The sequence below is a fragment of the Chionomys nivalis genome, chromosome X (genome assembly GCF_950005125.1).
Source record: "Chionomys nivalis chromosome X, mChiNiv1.1, whole genome shotgun sequence".
Lineage (NCBI taxonomy): Eukaryota > Metazoa > Chordata > Mammalia > Rodentia > Cricetidae > Chionomys > Chionomys nivalis.
This window is the reverse complement of record NC_080112.1, coordinates 65,924,055-65,946,514: the sequence shown is the minus strand read 5'-3', so window position 1 is coordinate 65,946,514 and position 22,460 is coordinate 65,924,055. Positions and strand designations below refer to the sequence as shown.

At 40.3% G+C, this 22,460-nt stretch overlaps 1 protein-coding gene across 2 annotated transcripts in view; it reads left to right on the top strand.

Annotated features, from left to right (window-relative positions):
• The first annotated feature begins 725 nt into the window (after positions 1-725).
• The window catches only part of Eda2r (ectodysplasin A2 receptor), a 47,158-nt gene continuing 25,423 nt past the window's right edge, over positions 726-22,460 (top strand). For both annotated transcript variants that reach the window (XM_057760107.1, XM_057760106.1), the window contains exons 1-4: positions 726-842; positions 6,887-6,943; positions 7,595-7,690; positions 21,355-21,451. In XM_057760107.1, the coding sequence (XP_057616090.1) occupies positions 21,365-21,451 (87 nt within the window). In that variant the 5' untranslated portion in view covers positions 726-842; positions 6,887-6,943; positions 7,595-7,690; positions 21,355-21,364. The remainder of the gene's footprint in view (positions 843-6,886; positions 6,944-7,594; positions 7,691-21,354; positions 21,452-22,460) is intronic.

The window sequence follows — 22,460 nt, the reverse complement described above, 5'->3', positions numbered from 1 at the left end:
ATATGAGTGTGTGTGTATGTGTGTGTGTGTTTGTACCGTATATGTATGTGTAGTGAGATCTAGAGACCCATCAGAAGTAAAATGTCTTAAAATCAGAGTGAAGTGTTAGAATCCAGTTCTTCTTCCTCTTCTTCCTCTTCTTCCTCTTCTTCCTCTTCTTCCTCTTCTTCCTCTTCTTCCTCTTCTTCCTCTTCTTCCTCTTCTTCCTCTTCCTCTTCCTCTTCCTCTTCCTCTTCCTCTTCCTCTTCCTCTTCTTCTTCTTCTTCTTCTTCTTCTTCTTCCTCTTCTTTTCTGAGGTCTTTCCCCAGCTTCAGGTTTCCTGGTAAAAATCCTAATCTTCTGAGAGTACTAATATAAAACTGCAAAGCCAGAGCTGGGAAGTGCCTTTTCCTTGTGTCTGAAAATCCTAACTGTCCCAACATTTGGTTTTCTCTGGAACTCCAAGCCTGTTAAGCCATGCACAGAACTTTGAAAAACTGAGCTGCGTTTAGCTGCCTCCTCCCTTCCTGCCCACAGATTCAGTTAGATCCAACTCTAGGCCCTCCCCCCTCATGCCCCAGCTTCAGTTCCTGGAGCTTTAAAAACTCTTGCCAGACTTGTGGCTTGGCCATTGTTTACCAGCCAGACTCGCCGCGGCCTTTCAGGGGCGGGGTTTATTTGCATGACCACTCCCAGACACATCAAATAGTCCAATAGTTGTCCCGCATGCCTCACAGAGGAGAGGAGGGGGTATAGGCATAACATGAAAGAGAGGATGGATTTGATCTGTTGTTGCCACACGTGAAAGTGAAATGAATCCAGCAGAACACTGGTTGCAACGGATTTCGCCTATTGTGAGAGCGGTATGCAGGTTGGGGGCTGAGGGGCGGCTATTGGGCAGGGTGTCTGTTCTGTACTCTAATGTGTTTGCTCAGGGAGTCTCTATGTATGATCCATCCATTGATCTTTACAGGTTAAGTGTGGGAACACTCTTTCATTTGGTAACTAACTAGGGACGGAAATAGAGGACCATATCAGATGTCCCTGTAAGGGTGCTACAAAGTCAGCCTGACTTGGGGAAAAGTATTCTCTAATCAGTCATTTCATCGTTTGAGCCCCGACAGCACCCTCTGAGATGTCAGAAACTTAGGCTGTTATCCCTACAGCCTTGACTAGTCAGTTCCTGCCTGTGCAGGTTCGAACTGAAGCCAGATGGCCGCTGGGAATATGCCCGGACTTGTCCAACAACCTTGTGCATCTGGGATCCAGAGATGGAGGAAGAGAGAGGAGAAGGGAATGGATTGGATATTCAGAGCATCCTGCAGAAAGCTGAACTACTTAGCCCACCCACGTGGTGCTTGGGCAAGTCCGGGCCTGTGTAAAGAGCAATTTGGCACTGTGTATGGGGGCTTTCAATCCAGCCTTGTCACCAGTGACTGAGTTTCATTTGATCACTTGCTGCTGGAAGCCGAGCCCAGGACAGTGATATTTTGATCCGGCCTCACCCCAAACACTGGCCAAGACCCAGACAGCTGCAAGAACTGGCGGGGTGCAGGGAGGAGAAGAGACTTGCCAGAGACAAGGCTGGGAAAACAGGCTGGAGGATCTCATTTTGACAGGTTTTGGCGGCAAGGCCAATATCATGTAGGGCAATGGGAGGTAGTAAATTGTGGAACTATTTAGGTAACTCTCCTGTCCCCTTAACATTTAATAAACATAAAATGCATACTGAATAATAACCCTCTATCACCAAGTTTGAAGCACTAAGCTGTCTACGATAGAGAGGCTGCATCCCCTAGGACTTAACAGACTCATCTGTTAAGTGGAGGAACACAAATAATACTGTACAAGGCGAATTTTAAAAGTTCAGTCAAAATGCTCTCAAGTAGTCAAGTAAGGACCACATCAACTAAAGCCAGAGAAAAACAGAAAAGCTGTACTTTCTCTCTCTCTCTTTTTTTTAGTGTTTTTGGGTGTTTTGTTTTGAGTGGGACTTGTTCTGGGTATCTTTAGGACCATATAGTGTTCCAGGTAGATAAGGCTGGACTAAATGAAACTCTATGTAGCAAGGTGGCTCTTTAGTTCCTGATCCTCCTGCTGCCAACTCCCAAATGCTATAAGCACAGGTATGTGTTCATTATGCCCAGCTGATTGCTTTTCAGTCCTAACACCTTTGGGTGCTAGAGAACAAAACTATTTGTATTCAGATCTCATTCCACCAAATAGCAACTGTGTGCCTTTGATCGAAAGGCATAAAAGGATCCTGAGATTCATTTTGCTCCAGGTAAAGGTTTAGTTAACAGCACCAACATCATTGAGTTATTGTAATGAACTGAATTAATCCATGTAAAATGCTTGTACATGCTTGGCATGGTTCAAAATGAGCACTCAATAAATGTTAACCCTTATTATTGAAGGTAGAGTATGTAGCACAGATAAGGTTTCAACAGGTGGAAAAAGGAGAGGAGGCATTTGAAGTAGAGAAAACATGAACAACTGCTTGATGGCAAGGAACTCAGAGCATGTGAAAGGAACAATAGTCAAGTTGAATGCTTTAGTACAATTGGGAGAGAGAGTACCAGTTAGATTGGTGGGAAACTAACCGAGACTTTGGATACTTGAGTTTCTGTTTATTTGGCAGAGCATGGTACCGCCACCGTGAGTTTCTGAACTGAAGAAAGGTCAGATCTGCACTTTAGGAAGAATAGTTAGGTAAATGTGAATCAGCTGGGCAAGAATAAGAGCACACACAAAAGTGAACAAACAAAAACTAATGTGGTGGCTGAGCGAACAGAAGGAAGGCAATGTATATATCAAGTAACACAAACTTTGAAATCCCTTCAGAGATTTGAAATGATGAATTACATGAGATTTGAAAAGGGAAGGATAGAGTTTATCTCTTGGGGTTAACTTACACTTTGAACCAGTACACATTTTCGTCCTACCTTTCTAGAGAGTACAATTTAGAACCTGTTGTTTGGAATCCTAAATGCATTCATTGTATATTCAATATTTCCATGATGCATCAGTACTAACTGGTTTTATGTAGTAAAGAGATGTTTCTTCCTTCCACGATAGAATCATGAGGAAACCCAGTGAGAAAATCCAAACTTCCCTGTTTCTGTTTTCCTAAAAAATGAGAAATAGTTCCCACTGGTAGGAAGGATTAAAAATGATAATCTTCTAAAGGATCTATCCCAATGCTTGAAGAATAGTAGGCTTTTGTGAGTCATATGTTTCTTTTCTAACATTTGACTTCACCTTTAAACAGCCATCTCATCTCTGACAGCACGTCCAGAGGAAAAGTCTTCGCTGTTCTCTAAAAGAAGCCATTATCTGGCTGTGGGGAAATCCTTGACAGCTGAAAGTTTTTTCCTCTGGTTCAGCTGCATTCTCTAACGCCTCTGTCATGTATTCAGTTGTTCAAGTGGTGCTTTCTGGGGCTACTTACCGCACTCCCTTTCTCTCTTCTGAAAGGTAGGAGCTCTGAAGACCAGAGACCAAATTTCCCTCCATCTTCTATCCCCTGGGAAATCAGCTGGGTTTCTTCCATTTCTCGTGTGACATAGTATTAATTAAAATATTTGTCTGCAGTTTTGAATTATACAAAATGGAGTGGCAGCACCTTAAGAGAGATGTCAATAACTGCAAAAGAAACATAATGGAAGAATGTGACAAATTTCTTTATAATGTATTATTCCTTTCAATTCTTTAATTGCATCTTTTCTTCACTAGAATATGCTTAGAAAAAAATGAAACTTGCTGGGGATCATTTGATCTGTGTGTCTGAGCCATAACTGCAATCCAGTTTTCTTCTAATTCACGTTTTTTTCTTATTTTTTTTACAGCTGCTTGCATATAAGAAGTTGGCTAGATAGATTAATTCTGGCATTAATCTAGAGAGGAAGAGAGGAAAATAGCTATTCAACTGCCTAGTGTCAGCTACATTGTCTTTGAAATTTTTCAGGAAGAGGAACCAGGGGCATAGAAACCTAAGGCAGGCCACATAGCCTTCCTTTAGTTAGATGTCTTCTTGTTCTGTTCCACTTGAATGCCTTATGCATGGAGTAAGGCATACGTCATTATTGAGAAGCTTTAGAAGCAGCAGCTATTTTTTTTCTCTGTTTTCTTTAGAGGACTGGCTCCACCCATATATTCTCCCCTAAGGTGCTTAATGGGAAGAGTACTGGTCAGTTTTATCATCAGTTTATATATGAGATGGACCATTATTATTAGAGACGTATGAGAGATGTTAGGATGGCTGTAGTCTGTCTTAGATTAGCATTAACTATATATTTTTCAGTGTTTCTCTAGACATGCTCTCTTGCAAATGATTGGCCTTCTTCATTCTGGTTTGGTGGTTTTCTCTTTTGTGACAAAGCCTAACAGAATTCCTAGTGTGTAAAACAATTATCAGCTGAGTTTTTAGTGACTGACTATCCATTCTGAAGGATTTACAGTTATTCTATATGTATCCCTAAGAACAACCTAGATGCCCTCAACTGAAGAATGGATAAAGAAAGTGTGATACATACACAAAATGCAGTATTACTCAGCTGTAAAAACAGTGACGTCATGAATTTTTCAGGCAAATGGATGGAACTAAGAAAAAAATCATTCTGAGTGAGGTAACCTAGATCAAGAAAGATAAACACAGTATGTACTCACTCATAAGTGGATACTAGATATAAAACAAGGGATAAAAAGGATAACTAGACCACAATCCACAGCTCCAGAGAAGCTGGGTTACAAACAGGATCCTAAGAGAGACATATGGATCACGCTGGGAAGGGGAAATAGATGAGATCTCCTGGGTAAAATGGGGGTGAGAGGTGGTAAGTGGGAGGTAATAGGGATGAGAACATGAGGGAACAGGATGGCCAGTTGGGGGAGGAATGGGGTGGAAGTTCAAGGAAAGAGATATCTCCATAGAGGGAGCCATTGTGGGGCTGCAGAGAAACCTGATGCTAGGAAAATTCCCAGGAAACCACAAACAAGACCCCTAGCAATAGTGGAGAAGATGCCTAAACTGGCCTTCCCTTGTAATCAGATTGGTGACTTCCTTACCTGCCATCATAGAAACTTCATCCAGTATCTGATGGAAGCAGATGTAGAGATCCACATGCAAGCACCAGGCCCAGCAACTGGAGTCCAGTTGAAGAGAGGGAGGAGGGATTATATGATCAAATGGAGAGGGTCAAGATCATGACAGGGAAACCCACAGAGACAGTTAATCTGAACTGGAGCTCAAGGACTCTAGACCTACAGCTGGAGATTCCACATGGGACTTAACCAGGGCCTCTGCATATAGGAGACAGCTGTGTAGCCTGGTCTGTTCATGGTACCCCTGGCAGTGGGGCCAAGTTCTATCCCTGGTGCATGAGCTGGCTTTTTGGAGCCCATTCCCTAAGGTGGAATATCTTGATCAACCTTGATACAGGAGGGAGGGGCTTGGTCCTGCCTCAACTGGATGGGCCAAGCTTTGTTAGTCTATCTTATCCTTTCTGAGGAGTGAATGAGAGTGGGTTGGGGGAGGAGGGGGAGAGGAAAGGAGGGAGGGGAAACTGTGCTTGGTATGTAAAAATGAATAAAATATAAAAAAATAGCAACCCATCTAAAAAGTAAAGTAGTTTCCATATAATATTATGATGGAATCAAACAATAAGGTGTCATTATTTCCAGGAGGTTGTTAGTCACTATTGTGATTAAGCCAAAAAGAGTGGGCAGTACTCTTTCCCTTCCATGAGCCGCATTTCCCTGACCCAGTATACCCTTTGGTATTTTTCTTGTTGAGAGATTACAAAGCCAATATTATGTTTTGAGGAAAAAAAGAAGCTAGATCCTTGGTAACATAGTTAGTCGACAGTCAGTCCTGAAGGTGGCCTGCCTCTTTATGGGAAATAGACAAAGCAGTGAGCCCTGGGTAGAGACTTACATTATAGTCTTAACAAACTATGTACATTTGAGGAAAATTGTATTTTTCCCCTGTAGCTCCAGTTTTCTGACTGGGATCATAAAGGTTGAGGTTATCTTGATAGATTCCTGTGGCATTTCATGCCTACATAGTTCCAATTAGTTGTATCTTAAATTTTAATCAGTTGTCAAAATGAAGAAAAAAAATAAACCATAATGAAAATAGATTGTCTTGTAAGTACTGAGCTGCCTGTTACTAAAGGAGTTCAAAGAGAGATGGATGATAGTTTTCTATGATCAATAAAAACAGGAAGATAACATGACCTTTTGTGTGAGATTTTCAAAATCTAAAATGATTTCTGTAAATTATTTCACAAAAGCATAATTATATGTGAGATAATAGGTTTATTTTACCACATATTTTTTATAATACTAACCCTTTCAAGGCCTATACTTTTTTCCTCTTTTTGAGCATTTTTTCACATAAATTTCTTCTTTAAATTTTTTTTAGTTAGCATCCAATACATTAGGTTTCATTGTGACATTTTTGTAAATGTAGATCAGTCTTTCTTATTTATGTTCGCCTTCAATTACCCTTCCCATTTCATGGGCATGGCTTTTAAATGGAGGGTGGAACAACTTTGGCAACAGTATCTTCTTCTCTCCGAATGAGCCTCAACCTCTGAGCTGATTTTCCAAGTCTCATTGTGGAGGTTTTGCCTTGGGTTGTATTACATGTGCCTCCGGCTTTATCCCACAGTTTCTGTAGGATATTTCCTTCCCTGGCCTTCTGAGGAAGAAATGTCATATTTGATTACTTTTGGGTAAAAAGAACTGAGGGATTCAGGGTGGTACAGTTGGTCTAGATTGCTTAGTAATCTGAACAAAGCCAAACGTAGTAAGGGAAACCAGAAATTCGAACAGACTTTCCGAGTCACACAGTTTCCAGCCATGCACATAAAGAAATCATATCATGATCTTGATTTCTTTCTAGGATACTCTGCCAAATTTTCTTGGGAAGCTAGTGAATCTCCACTTCAAGCACTCTCTGGTAGGTAATCAATTATTCACTGTTCCTAGCGAAATTTCATGCTATCTTATGGTGGTCGATACACGAATCAGTGACTCACTTAGGCTTGGGTGACAGGAAAGCAAATCAGACTGAAATATTGGCTCAACATTGCCATGACCTGTGGCTTGTCGCCAATGTCCTTTGCTCCTCTGTGCTGGGTGGGACAGTAACAATAGTTCTAGCAGCTCTTCCTATGTGAAGCCCAGTCTGGAGTTTCCAGAGCGCTTTCACATACATTGTCTCATTCTTTCCCTTGAACATATTCCAGAGCAGTTTCTGGACTTTGCTTCTACTGGGAATGACTGTTTCAGCAGAAATCAAAAGGGTATGTTCCCTTTAAAATCAACCTAGAATTGATTGACTTTAATTCATTTCATTAATTCTTTTGTTAATCATTTCTCTCTCATATATATGCATATATATGTATGTATGCATAGTTTGGTGAGTTTGACCTTTTCTTCTGCTCAATGTATTGTCTTTGAAGTTATATTTGTGTTTTTGAGAAGTTTAACTTTTTCTGAGGTAGCTATGTGTGCAGGCACACATTCTGAAATTTCACTCATATGATTACTGTTTGGCGTTGGATGAGTAGAAGTGGCCCCGTTTACTGACTTAATTCTACTTCTACAGTGACACCTGCCTTGAAAACAAACTCTATACGTGGGCCCACCTCCGATGAGATATAACCTCTGGCTTTGTGCACTGGAATAAAGGAAACATAAACAGGTGAGTCACTCTTTAATTGTTTACAGCTCCTTTTTTATTTTCCCGAAGCTGTTATCATCACAGAAGAAATTCTTAAGCCACTAGGAAAATAGAAAAAGGAGCCAATTAAAAACTATAATAAACACCTTTGTCTCTTAATTATTTCTATCCCAGGCATATGATTTAGCAAATTAAAGCATAAAAAGATAATTTACTTTTAAAATACGCCTTCTAAGGCTCAAATCCAGTTCATCAAGCTTTCATGACAAGCACAATTACCTACCCACTAAGCTATTTCGCTAACTTGCAATTTACTTTTACGCAAATCAATATCAAAACTGCATGTCTTAACCCCTTTGTCCATCCTTGTACCAATATCTGGCACTAATTCTCACTCCTTAGTTATTAACGTTTTATTATGCATTAGTGTTCCCAGAATCAACTTTTCTCCTGGGTTTCTTTTGTGTGTTGGTGGCTATTTCCTTTCTAGCTTTAAATATGTGTGTCACTTAACATTTTGTTTGTGGCATCCTCCTTTATCCATTTAAGTCTATCCCACTATTTACCTAATATAATGATTCTTAACCACCAGATGTTTTGATTTAGCCATGGGTGTAGGCATTTCACAAAACTTCCCCAGTAATTTTTCTTTTTTTTTTTTTTTTTTTTTTTGGTTTTTCGAGACAGGGTTTCTCTGTAGCTTTGGAGCCTGCCCTGGAACTCCCTTTGTAGACCAGGCTGGTCTCGAACTCACAGAGATCCACCTGCCTCTGCCTCCCGAGTGCTAGGATTAAAGGTGTGTGCCACCACCGCCCGGCTAATTCTTTTATGAGGATTATTTAAAGAAAAATCAATTTAATGTTCAGAAAAGTTTTTTTTCTGTTCACTGAAAATATCTCAAAAAGGAAAAAGATCAGTAAGATTATGCACTCATATTTTAGTAGAACCCTGCTTTTGGAAGCATGATACACTTATGGATTCTAAACTGCCTTTGAGTCTTGGCTTTCTTCCTTTTTTATTTTTTTACTTTATTATTATTATTATTAAAAATTTCCACCTCCCCACCTCCCATTTCCTTCCCCCATCCCCCCACTTCCTCTCCCCCTCCCTGTCCAGTCCAAAGAGCAGTCAGGGTTCCCTGCCCTGTGTGAAGTCCAAGGTCCTCCCCCCTCCATCCAGGTCTAGGAAGGTGAGCATCCCTTTTTTAAAATTTTAAAGTAAATTTATTCATCTATTTATCTTACAGCCTTCCCTCCAAGCCCCTCCTCCACTTCCTTTTCCACTGTCCAAACCTCTCCTCCTTCATCTCAGTCCAGAAAAAGGCAGATCTCCCATGAGTATCAATAGAACATGGCATATCAAGTTGCAGTAAGACTAAGCACCTCCCCATGTATGTATTAAGCCTGGAAAAGGTATCCCAGTATGAGGAATAAGGTCCCAAAAGCAAGCAAAAGAGTCAGAGGCAGCCCCTGCTCCCATATACAGAATTTGGCTTTCTTTCTTGCCATGTAAATGAACTTTAGGTAATTTCTCTCTGAGACTCATTTATTCTGTTTTGGTCAAATCTGTCTTAGCTCTCCCCTATGGTTATTGTGAATATCAATAGAAGTAAGGGGCTCTACAAACTGTAAGGTTGTTACTATTATTCTGTAGAATCTCTTTTTACCATTTGGTCAAGTAATAAATACTTATATAGTGTCTAATGTGTGACAGGCACTGTTTTAAGTATATTAAATGGGGTAGTAAATATAATGGGTACAATGATATCATAATTACTTCTCTTTATTTAGAGGAAAAATTGTATACATGTTAATAAGAAAAGCATAATGTCTAAGAAATTCATACATACAATGGAGAATAATGAAACAGGAGGAGAATAGGAGGATTAGGGGAATTCTGATTTTAAAATAGTGGCCAAAGAAACCCTATTAAGGGATGATATATTAATAAAGACCTGAAAAATTTGAAAGATCCAGTAAAATGTGTATATTTAGGAGAAGATTCTTGGCTTGAGAAGGTATGAAGGCCTTTCACTGAAAATAACCCTGCTTAATTTAACGAATAGCAATGAGACCACTGTGACTGCAGTGGATAGAGTAAGGAGAATTGTAGACCCCTTGGCTAGAGATAGCAGAGGAAGTTTAGGTAGCCAGATTCTATAAGATATCACCGGCCATTAAATGGATTTCAGTATTTTTGCAAGTAAAAGGAAAAGCTATTGAAAGAGTTGAAAATAATGTCATCTAACATGTTTTAAAGGATCTGTTCTATATTCTTCTCCTTTCTCTCTCAGTCTCCCCCCAAAAAAGAAAAAAATGGGTAGATTACCTCTGACTATGGAAGGATGGGAATTCTTTTTTACTGATTATGCTTTATATTCAAGCAATACAGAAAGTCAAAGCTAAAGGAACCCTTATAACCACACCATTCTTTAGCATTGCTGTATCTGAGAATCAACGGGTAAACTATGTAAGTTCCAGAAGCTCAGTTCCTACTTGGACTGATTATATCAGAACCTCAAGAGTAGTACCCAGATATCCATATATTTTGAAGCCTCAGAAATATAATTAAGAATGAGGACCGCTGGTCTAAAGTATTTAAACTAATCAACCTTCTCATGATGACTGTGCAGCTTGACTCAGCACTGAGTATCACTGTTAACCTTTGGCAGAGCTGCCCCTGGGACTATTTACTCTAAGTAAAATAAGAAATAAAAAAAAAATGACAAATGGTGAGCAGGAAGAAGGTAAGATGCTTGACAATACAGAGATCTGACAAGAGGAAGCTCAGTTAGAAATGGATCTGGGCCAGACCAGAAAAGAGAACTCTTGAGAGGCACTGTCTAATCATTTACAACAACATCTGACCTGCAGGCCAAACATCTGGAATTGATGAGGGCACTATCCAGACTAGAAGTTTGATTTCCAAGGAAAGAATGATTCTCAAGGCCAAGCTGAACCGCTGCTCTGATTTTTGACAGCCCCGAGCACATGGGTGGTGACTGGGCTTACATGAGAGGAATGGACAGGGAATGGGGCAGCTGCTATCTTCATCACTCTTCTTAAATCTCAGGACTTCTGTACTGCCCAGGCAAAACAAATAGCCTAAAGTCCTGAGTTCTTAATTTAGACTCATCATCCTCTAAGTTCTAGCCATCCTAGATAGAGACCATGCTTCATGCCACAGGCATTTCTGCAAGTTGAGAAGACCAACAGCCACAAATGGTGGCCAGAGGCAGCTGCACACCCAGCCGTGTGACAACCTTACACCCAACAGAAACGTAGCCAGCATCATTTATTCAGGGCACAGTGAGCTAATGTTAGATTATTATTAATGCCAAGCTCGTTGCTTTTCTTTTTCCTGTATGCCTGCACTAACTCTCTTCTAGGTTATTTTCTGAGGAATTAGTACAATGGAAACAGGCTCACAGATTATGCAGATAGTAGAGAGAGGACAAGGAAAGAATCACTAGTCATTTTGTAGTCACTCCAGTCTTACTGGATAAATATTTCTGTGCACATGTTTAATAAAATGTTCGTTTAATAATATCATATTAAGTACATATACGTGTGCAAACACATTGAATATGAAATTGGGGTGAAAAGTTGAATGAAATAAATCATTTGGACCAAGAGGATATTTGAGTATTTAACTTGAAAAAATGAAGGTCACCTTTCTCCAAAAAACTGAAGCATAATTCATATAACATAAAATTTACCATTTTCAATTATAAAACTTCCTGCTTTTTAATATATTACAAGGTTCTACTATGTAATTCCTGGTCATTTTTATTACACATTACGTAGAAACTGTCTCCTCCTCCTAGCACATGGCAAATGCTAAACCTACTTTTTGTCTCTGTGGATTGTGTATTTTGAATATCATACAAATGAAGTCACATTATTGTCCTTCCGTGTCTAGCTACCTCACTCAAGTATAATATTTAAAGACTGATTACACATTATAGCATACATTATATGTTTTATTCCTATGAATAATGCTTTGTTGTAAGACATATCAAGCTCTGTTTATCAACTTTGTTTATAAGTTGATGGACATTTGATTTTTTATTGTCTGTTATTATGAATATGCCGCTAGGAGCATATATATACCAGGTTGTTGTGACCATGTATTTTCACCTCTTATCATATATATATTTAGGAGTCTATGTTTAGGAAGAATTGTTATATTATAGTACAATACTATGTTTCATATTTTAAAGAACCAATAAATCACTTTCTATAAATGTTGGACTATTTAGACTCTCAACAACAGTGTATGGAATCCTAGTTGTTTACATCTTCCATGACAGTTGTTTATCCATATTTAAGAAAACCATATAGCCACCTACTGCATATAGTGGAATGTTTTCTTATAATTTGAATTTGGATCCTGACTGAACACCCATTCACATGCTTGTCGGTCACTTGTACTTTTTCAGGAGTGTCTGCTTAAAGCCTCAACTTATTTTATGTTGTACTTTTTAAGATTTGAGTTATAAGAATTCTAATTATATTCTAGGTACAAATTTTTTAGTTATATGATTTGAAAATTTTAGTTGGTTGTTGGTGGTGCACGCCTTTAATCCCAGTACTTTGGAGGCAGAGGCAGGTGGATCTCTGTGAGTTGGAGGCCAGCCTGGTCTATAGAGTGAGTTTCAGGACAGTCAGAACTACACAGAGAAACCATATCTCAAAAAACAAGCAAAAAAAAATCCCAAAACAAAAATGCTGTGAGCTTATTTTTTTATTTTATTAAACTTTCTTTTTATTTATTCTTTGTGTCTTTCAATTCATGCATGTCAATCCCTTTCGTTTCCCATCCCTTCGTATTTGGCCTCTGCCTTTGCAACCTTAGCCTCAAAATATAAAATTTAAGAGAAATAAGAAAAAAGGAGAAAAGGAAAAATTTTTTATGGAAGTTGCAATGTGACACAGTGAGTCACACAGTAAACCCTTTTATCTGTGTATCTTTATTTTAAGTTTTCATCACAAAGAGTCATTGGTCTGATTCTGTGCTTCTGGTTTCTGCTACACGATTGATGCTGGGCCCTCACTGGGACTCCTCTTAGATATCCTGTTGTTGCCCTGTGTCATGGCAATCCTGCAGCTTTGGGTTTGCAAGACCAACCCCTTCATGTGCTCCAGCAGATCATAGCTGGGGTGGATGCTGGGCTGGGCCCAACTCATAACCCTTATTCTGGGCCTGGGTAGTGGCATGGTTGGTCAACCCCTCCAGTTCTCCCTTGTTTTCACCACCAGGGTGAGCTCTCTAGCATTTTCCTGGCTAGTTCATCCCTTACAATGATGAGCAAGAGCCAGGGCCATTTCTCCTACTCCCATGCCATAAGGGTCGGCTCGCCCACACTTACACCTTCAGGACCAGTTCTCTAGTGCTGCGCATATGAGGTGTAGAGGGCACTCTACCAAGTGCTGCAGCTGGTGAGGGGCAGGGAGAGTTCTCCCACTTTTATGCCTCAGGGCCAGATTTCTCACCTGCTACAGGCAGCAGGGTGTGGGGGGCATGTCTCCCAATATGGTAGATGATGGGCAGAGCCAGATCCCTTATGCTCACATTCTTGGGCAGTTCACCCGCCTCTCTGTCAATAGGGTCAGCTCTACTGTGCTGCCCAGGTTGGGTGCAGGGTCTATTTTCCCCAGAGTGCTGCCACCGGCAAGTGGGGGACAGTCATCTCCCTCACCCAGCACAGGTGGCAGGGGCAAGCAGGAGGGCATCTTTCCCTCACCCTCCGTACCTCATGGCAGATGAAGGGCATCTTCCACCCTCAGAACCAGCTCAGCAGTGCCTCTGCAAACAGGGTCCCCTCTACTATGCTGCTCAGGCGAGCATCAGGGCCCACTTTCCTTAGTGTTGCAGAAGGTGATGGGGAGGGATAGCTTCCTCATCTACCGTAGTTGGTGAGGGGCAAGGGATAAAGGTGGGCATCTCCCCCCGCACTTACACTGCTCCATGACAGAAGAGTAGTGGGGATAACTCTCCCATGATCACAACTTTGGGTGAGGGAGCTCACCCACACCTCCACCAACAGGGTTGGCTCTATTGTGCTGTCCAGGTGAAATGCAGGACCTGCTCTCCTGAGTGCTGCAGTTGGTGGGAAGTAGAGGCAGCTCTCTCACCTCTCCTTCACCCATGCTGCCATATGGCAGACTAGGGGCGGGGCCAGGTCTCCAAGCTCACATTCTTGGGGCAGGCTCACCTGTGTCCCCATCACCAGGTCAGCTCCCCTGTGATCCCTAGATGAAGTGTAGGGCCAACTTTCCCAAATCTTGCTGCTGTTAAAGGGGAAGGTCAAATCCCTTGCCTGCTGGAGGATGTACAGGCAAGGAGGAGTGCATCTTTCCCTTGCCCCCACCACCACACAACACACAAGGGAAGCAGTATCAACTATGCCCGTCTCATGTCCTCAAGGCTGACTCTCCCATGTTCCTGTCTATAGTATCAACTCTACTGTGCTGCCCAGGCAAGGGGCTGCAACCGGTGAGGTATTGGGCCAGATATCCAACCTGCTGAAGGTGTTGAGGGGAGGAGGGCATCTTTCCTTCACCCATACCACCGCATGGCAGAGGAAAGGGGCATAACCTGTTCTCGCATTTTCACTCACGCCCCTGAGAACAAGGTCACCTCTATTTTGCTGTCCAGGTGAGGTATAGGACCCTGTCTCCTGGCTGCTTCCACCAGTGAAGGGCAAGACCAGTTCTCCCTAGGGTTGCAGCCTGTGAGGTGCTCGGGCAACTCTGTACAGCCCTTTACTCTCTGCTTTCAGTGGTATCAGGAGCCATGGAAATCAGCACAGTCCGTGGTTGCATCAGGGTCATGAACCCAGACATGGGTTCAATAATCTTAGCTTATTTTAAATTGTGTTTTTTAAATTTTTAGTTATAAGAACTCTAACTATATTCTAGGCAAAAATACCTTATTAGTTATATAATTTCTAATTTCTTGTCTTTTGTGTGAATTATTGTCCATCTTTATTTTTAAAATATTTTAATCTTGATTAATATGTATTAATTTTTACAAATTAATTAGGTTCCGAGTGTTATTTTAATATATTCACCCAATGAAAACCAATCACCTTAATTTGTTTCCTTTTCCTTCTTTCCTGATGTTTCTTTTAAAATTAATCTTAAAAAAATAACAAATATCAACTAATCGTTTATTGAGCGTGTTCAAAACCAAGATGTAGGAGTGTTAACATGCAAGTGGGCCAGTGAAGAGTGAGCTGGTGCCAGGTGGTGTGTTTCTATGCTGGGTACTGCTTCACGACCAGCCTTGAAGTGGCAGGTGTTCTCACTGGCTGCTTTGGAGATCTCCCCACAAAGGGATCATGTGGGAGAGAAAAAATACTACCCAACAATTCATGAGAGGGAAAAAAAGGCAGAATTTCTCTTCTTGATTCTCTCCTATCTCCCTTTATCTATTAGTCAAATTTATTAGTATTACCTGTCCCACAAGTCTGTGATTCTATGGCTATGAAGAATTTCAGATCCCATCTCCTACGGTAGGGAATTCCATTCGAGTCTAGTGGGAAGGTACAGAAACTCTGGCCATGTGACTAGCAATGCCAGAGAGAATCTAATGTGGTGCCTACGCTATATTCATTGTAGCCTAAGACTCTTATTGTTATTTTCTAGAAGATGATGAAATAAAACATGGTGTCAAAAGACCTTTCCCTAGGTCATTTTTCAGTAAGCACTAGTTTAATTTTTTAACATAAACCTGGTGCTGAAGACTGTGGAAGAGCCAGGTAGAGATCCTGAACTTTATGGACCAAGTAAACAAGGGTCATTAAAGGGGTTTGAGGTGAAGAGTGGAAAAAGATAAGTTTTTTAAAGCCTTTATCTCTGTTCCATTTTCCCATCTGACTAAAAGTGTATAGTACGTGGCTTGGAGAGACAAGAACATCAGAGACTATTTTTGAAGGATTTGAGGTATCCCTGGTGAGGTCAGCAGCTTTATTTGGGCTTTAATCCCACAGCCTAATACTCCTTCCTCTATTTAAACCTTTTCATATCAAAGGGATGTGCTAGTCTGAGGCAGTGAGGGCAGGGGTTAGAGAGCCAAAGAAAGGAGAACATTACCTAAAGCTCCTGGTTAGGTCTAAGAAGATCTTGGTTCTTTCTTCATTTGGCCCGAGGTTCTAGGCAAACTAAAATCCATTGATGAGTCAGTCCTCTGGTGCTACCTAGATGGTTAGATGTCATTAACTGTAAGCTGCAGTCATTATATCCATAAGGTCAGTATCTAGTGTATATTCACATAACATCCAAGCACATGAGGGCATGTGCAGTGTTTTATACGTGTAGGGCTTCTCACCTGTATCTTTATTTCAGGACAGATAAGGTGAGAACATTTAGTATATACCTTTCCACAGTTGCCATACTGGCATAAAGAAAGACTTGAAACCGAGAGTTTCCTCTTAAGTGCCATTTGGCGTTCTCTTTACTCTGTGAAGCTCCTGTGGGCTAATCAAACGAGAGGGCCTGGCAATCTGACTGGTTCGCAGGTGCATTCTGAGACTACTGATACCCAGCCACAGTAATTCAAAATTCATCCAGATTTCTGATACATAGCATCTCATGAGTAGTAGAGGATGTAGCCGGGCCCAGCAGATGGCAGGCCTGAGACTAGTACCTTTACATGTGTTGAAGAGGCTGTTTCAGAAGGGAACAAGCATCCTGCAGTATTTGGGCTTTGGTGAAGGATGTGATTGAGATGCCACTGGAAGCCAAAGCTGGAAGGCTCAGGCTCACTACAGGATATCATACTTTCCCTGAAGGTCATGGCCATTCCTGGAATCCCAGGCCTTCCTCATGGCATTGTGTGGGACCCAATTGTAAATCACATTCCCTGACTAGAAGGGAGCTGCTCCCTGAAGGGGTAAGAGTCTGCTGGGAGCAGTAGCCCATGCTATGCTTAGTGACATAGTGAACTATGATTCCTTTTTACTCAGACTTTGCCTGAGTGACTCAACAGACCAAAAAAATGTGTGTGTTTGGGTGGTGGTGGGGGGGACACTTCAATTTCTTCAGACTCTGAAAACAATGATAAATGCTTGATGACCCATGCTTGTAAGGCATGTGCATTCTTTTTCCATAAAAGAAGCATATTCAGAACTAACAGCAACTTCTCCTTCTCTAGAGGTGTCCGGTGGACAGACCATCAAGGGTCTGAGTTCTTGAGCTGCCTACTCATGTTGTTCAGAGTTCAGCTCCACTTTGGGACTCCAGGGGTTCAGAGTCACTTCAGATCAGAGGGGAGGCTATTTCCTAGTTTCCTAATCACACCTTGAGACAAAAGCATTTTGGATTTTTAAGTACTAAAATATATAAAACTTGTCTTCTCACCTTGCCCTTTGGTTGCTTCTGGTATTTTGCTAAAGCTTAAAAACATTATCATCTGAGCTCCCAAGAATTTAAGCCCATATGATTTGATCAAAACAACTTTAAATTATACATTTTAATATTTCTTATGAAAAAATCATATAAACAAGAAACAAAAAGGTGATTTCTATATTTAAATTTAGATGACATATAAATGGCAGTGAAAATATATGATGACAGAAACTATAATGACAGTCACTTGCAGGAAGGTGTCATGTTTCCTGGAAAAGGGGTACAAGTAGGCAATGTAACCTGAGTAGGCAACACAAAGGTTCTATATGTTTACATGGATAGTATTTCCTGTCACAAAGCTCAGAATTTGTCCTCTGCATCTGGGATTTCTTCAACGTTCAACTGTTTTCTTGGACTATATTTTTCTTCCTTTTTTGTTGGGCAAGGTGGAGGCAAAAAGAATTTTTGAGTGTGACTTGTTTTGGTGCAGTTGAGTGGATTTTGAACTTTGGCAGAAGCATAAGGAACCCCACCCAGCCTGTGTCATGCTCCAGGAGAGAAGACAAGAGATGCCTGATACTTCCTTTCATTTCCCCCTTTCCACTAATGGAATGATATAAAAAGAACACAGTCCCACGTCAAAGATCAACCAGAGCGCTAGGATGTGACAATAAATTGATTGTTCTGTGGGAAATGACCTGCTACTCAGTGAAGTCCCTAATATCATCCTCCCCCCCCCCCCAGTTAATTTGGTTTTTTTAAATTTATTTATTTATTATGTGTACAGCATTCCTCCCATGTGTGCCTGCATTTCCAGAAGGGGGCGCCAGGTCTCATTATAGATGGCTGTGAGCCACCATGTGGTTGCTGGGAATTGAACTCAGGACCTCTGGAAGAACAGTCAGTGCTTTTAACCACTGAGCCATCTCTCCAGCCCCCTCCCCAATTAATTTGTATATATTTTCTTTGCACTTCCATTTCAGAAGTAATTATCTCAGAAAACTTTCTGAGCCTTGCCCATTGTGTTCTTATATGGGAATATCCTGATGGAAAATATTCAACGAACACTAATACAGTGTTCAGTTTAGCCAAGGTGACTTAGGTACTGCACACATTGAAGGGCACATGTGCTTAAGCATCATGTTGTTGGTGGGAGCAGTTACCAAGGAGGGATGTCTTCTGCAGGCACCCGCTTCTCTGGTGTGACTTCCATGTTCCTGATGACATGGGCCACTGAAGTATTTTATGTGCTTCACCCTTTCCTTTCCTGCAAATGCCTGGAGTGATAAATGCAATTTCCCTTGAATTCTTTACACTTCTAAAAAAAAATCTCTTGTAAACTAAAGGCAAATGTGAAGAGAAGTGTCTAATAACCATCTAGTAGCACTTGAACACAGCTCCATATTAGGTCTTTTTTTTTTTTTTTTTTTTTTTTTTTTTTGGCTTTTCAAGACAGGGTTTTTCTGTGGCTTTGGAGCCTGTCCTGGAACTAGCTTTTGTAGATCAGGCTGGCCTCGAACTCATAGAGATCCACCTGCCTCTGCCTCCCAATTGCTGGGATTAAAGGCGTACGCCACCACCGCCCGACCATACTAGGTACTTTAGCGTAAGAACATCTAGTTCTTTATAAATTACCATGGAGGGTTTGTATTATTAAAATAAAAAAAATTAAGGGTAAAATAAGAAAACCATTTTAAAGACTGGTAAATGGCGGAGTTCTGATTCACATCCAAGTCTGCTTGGTGTGGGTTTACAATGAATTGTCTGGAAAAGCACTATTGGAGAGAGAAATGATCTAAGTTTCTGAGACACATACATAATTAATCATAGGTCAGGAAAGTAAGTGTGTTCACAAACTAACAAACAGCAAGCACTGTTGGATTACCATTTCTGTACTAACTTGGTGTTGGGCATTAAGATTCTTTACTAAAAAATTCATAGGTCTGACTGTGCATTGCTGACTTGTTCAAAACTACATCTTCTGTAACACTTAGTAGGAGGACAGAGTCAGTAATAGGATATTTAAGAATAGTTGTATTCACAATGTCTGATTATTCTTTCTTATTCTTACCATAAATTAACATCTGCTGCAGGACACTGCTATTCACAGGAAGTAGTTTCATATGAGGCCTCACATTATTGATGGTGATGACCTTTATTAGTTATTAGGCAGTTTTATCAATATAACCAGGATACTTCAGAACAGTCTAGCATACAGATGGCTTTGTTTTTTCAAAGAAAATAGTTTTCAAACTCCAATTGACAGACAATTTAATTTATGTTTTGGATAATTGATTTTATTCAAAAAACAAGAGGAACAAAAAATTCCGTGTTTATTTGCTATGTCTGGGTATGTGTGGAAAGCCTACCTAGACAGCAATCTCAAACTAGGGCTAAAGGGAGATACTATGGTTCAGGCAATTTAATGTTTATTGGGTGAATTGGGCTTTGGAAACCAAACTGCAAATAGGCCAGTAACTTCCGTGAAAATTTCAGGTGCTTTTGCTGAGAAGTCAAGAACAATGGCACTGGGTTTCGATCCTTCTGCACATACTGGCTTTGTGGGAGCCTAGGCTGTTTGGATGTTCACCTTACTAGACCTGGAAGGAGGTGGGAGGTCCTTGGACTCCCCACAGGGCAGGGAACCCTGACTGCTCTTAGGGCTGATGAGAGAGGGGGAGTTGATTGGGGGACGGGGAGGGAAATGGGAGGCGGTGGCGGGGAAGAGACAGAAATCTTTAATAAATAAATAAATTAATAAAAAAAAGAATTTATCTCCAAAGGAATTTTGCTTTGTGGACCCTGTCAATGCCTTTCTTTCTTTCTTTCTTTCTTTCTTTCTTTCTTTCTTTCTTTCTTTCTTTCTTTCTTTCTTTCTTTCTTTCTTTCTTTCAAAAGAAAACCATACAGGAAAAGTTTTCTCCAGATAATCCATGCTGGATTTGTTACCATAATCCTGAATTCCATTGTTGTTGAGTGTTAAGAGACTACTAATAGTTTTTGTCTTCAATGAGAAGTATAGAGGATGAAGACGGGAACCTTGCCTTCTGAGGCTGACTGCTGGAAACAAAAGAGGAGAAAGTGTGTTCATTTTGTGCCAAAAGTGAACTTCATAGGACACCTTCCATTGAGTGAAGAAATTGGAAAGAAGAGTTATGGGAAAAGTTATACTTCAACAAAAATGCCAGCCAACACATCTATTTCTATTGGTGACCTTTGTGGAGATGATTGGTGGTCACACTGTCCTCTCTTATAATTAGAAGCATATATTAAAGTCTATCAGTATGTTGAGTATGTTGAAATACAGCCTTACAAGAGATTTGGAGTAACAAAAAAGTCTCATCATGAGTTTTATTTTAGAGAGACAGGCACCATGTTATAAAAATTGTGTTTGTGCAAAGCTACCTATCTTCACATTAACACTGTTTTACTTGTATAGTTCCTCATGATTACTTAAGGAACTTAACACATTTAATCTTTTCAAAAAGCTGTCTGGTGTAAAAGACAGAAACATGATGTTCATTTTCTTCGGTTTAAGTAACTGAGGTCATTAGTAATCCACCCAAGACTGCAAGTTGAAATGGAATGGGCCAGTCAGGGTAATCAGACACTTTGGCAAAGAAGAATCATGTTTCAATTTTTTCATTCACAAATAAAGATAATTTTCACATTGCTTAAGTTAAAAAATATCAAAAGTATTTGCAAATATAATAAAATAAGTGTGAAAGTGATTTTTAAATTCTTAAGAGATTTTTACACATTTGTTTGTAGCCACGAGAAAGAATCCAACTAACCAGGCAGTGGTGGCACACACCTTTAATCTCAGCAGTTGGGAGGCAGAGTCAGGCAAATCTCTGTGAGTTCAAGACCAGCCTGTTCTACAGAGCAAGGCTCTAAAGTTACACAGAGAAACCCTGTCTCAAAAAAGAAAAAGAAAGGAAAAAAAAGAAAGAAAAAAGAATCCAACTGTTTTACTTATTTATTTCCTTGCTTGCTTGTTTCTTTGTTTATTGACAGTGAGCTCCTGGTAGAGCTGAAAATTTCTTTGTCCCTGTGCCTTTGTTTCTTTTTTTTTTTTTACTTGTAAAGTGGAATTTCTAATAATTTGTGTCATTATTTTTTGAGAATCAAATATATTGTCACATAGGAAGCATTTAGAAGAGTTCTGGGCACACCATCTGTGCTCTAAAAGTTTCACCTCCATTAGTTTCCCTCCTTTGTCCATTCTCACTAAAAGCCACAGTTAAGAAGACACAGAAACAAGGTGTCAGGAAAGCCACTGCTTGAAAATCTTCTGGTTTTCTCAGTAGTAATTGTTTTCTGTACCCATAGTTTCTTCATCATGGATTGTCAAGAAAATGAGTACCGGGACCAATGGGGGCACTGTGTCACCTGCCAACAGTGTGGCCCTGGACAGGAGCTCTCCAAGGTAAACCCTTCTGATCAGTGATTTTTTTTTGTACATCTAAGAAACCAGGAAGTGTGTGTGTGTGTGTGTGTGTGTCTGTGTATGTCTGTTTATCTGGTGAAAGAAATAAAGAAACAAATGTTTAAGAAAAAAATTAAGAAAGGACAATATTAGAAGTTCCATCAGTTCTCAGCTCTTATTAGTTCAGTTCAGTTGAGCAGATACAATGAAATACAAATCGAATGCAATAGTAGTCATTGTTCAATCATGAAATGAGGCTAGCAGACTCAGAGGCCAGGGAGAGCTTAATGCAATACTATGATAAGTCATAAAGAGATATGTACATATCAAGGTTCAGAATTTTTGCATTCGAGAAATCTGTTAGACAAAGCAACGTACATTTAATTAGGTTTAGAAGAAAAATACCAGGTTTGGGGAATGTGGAAGAATCAAGAATGCTGATGTGGCCTCTGTTCTGAAGGGTCTGCTTTACTAAGAAAACTGTCTGAGAAAGGATTCAGCAATAAGAAACAAGTTGAAGCATAGAATGGTCCAATTAAAGGTAAATTTTTGAATAAAAAGAAAAGCAATGAAAACTGAGATCAAGGCAGGGACTCCTTAGTTTTTACTTACTTCACATCCCTTGTTGCTTCTTCAATTGGGGATGATATTAGAGTTTACTATAATGGTTAGAAGAAGAAAGTCAGGAAAGTTTCTGTATGTTCCTTCTTGTTTTTGCACATTTATTCATTCATCAATTACTTATCTCACATTTGCAACGTGGCCAGTATGATTGTAGGTATCTCTCTTTCTCCCTCTCTCCCTCTGTCTCTCTGTCTCTCTGTCTCTGTCTCTGTCTCTCTCTCTCTCTCTCTCTCTCTCTCTGTGTCTGACTCTGTCTGTCTCTCTCTCTTTCTCTCTCACACACACACATTGAGGGCCCAGGAACAGAATTATGTTGATGTGATGCAGTGATGTGATTCAGAGTGGGAGTTGGGAAGAGCTCCCTGAGTAACTGCTTTCTGGGAAT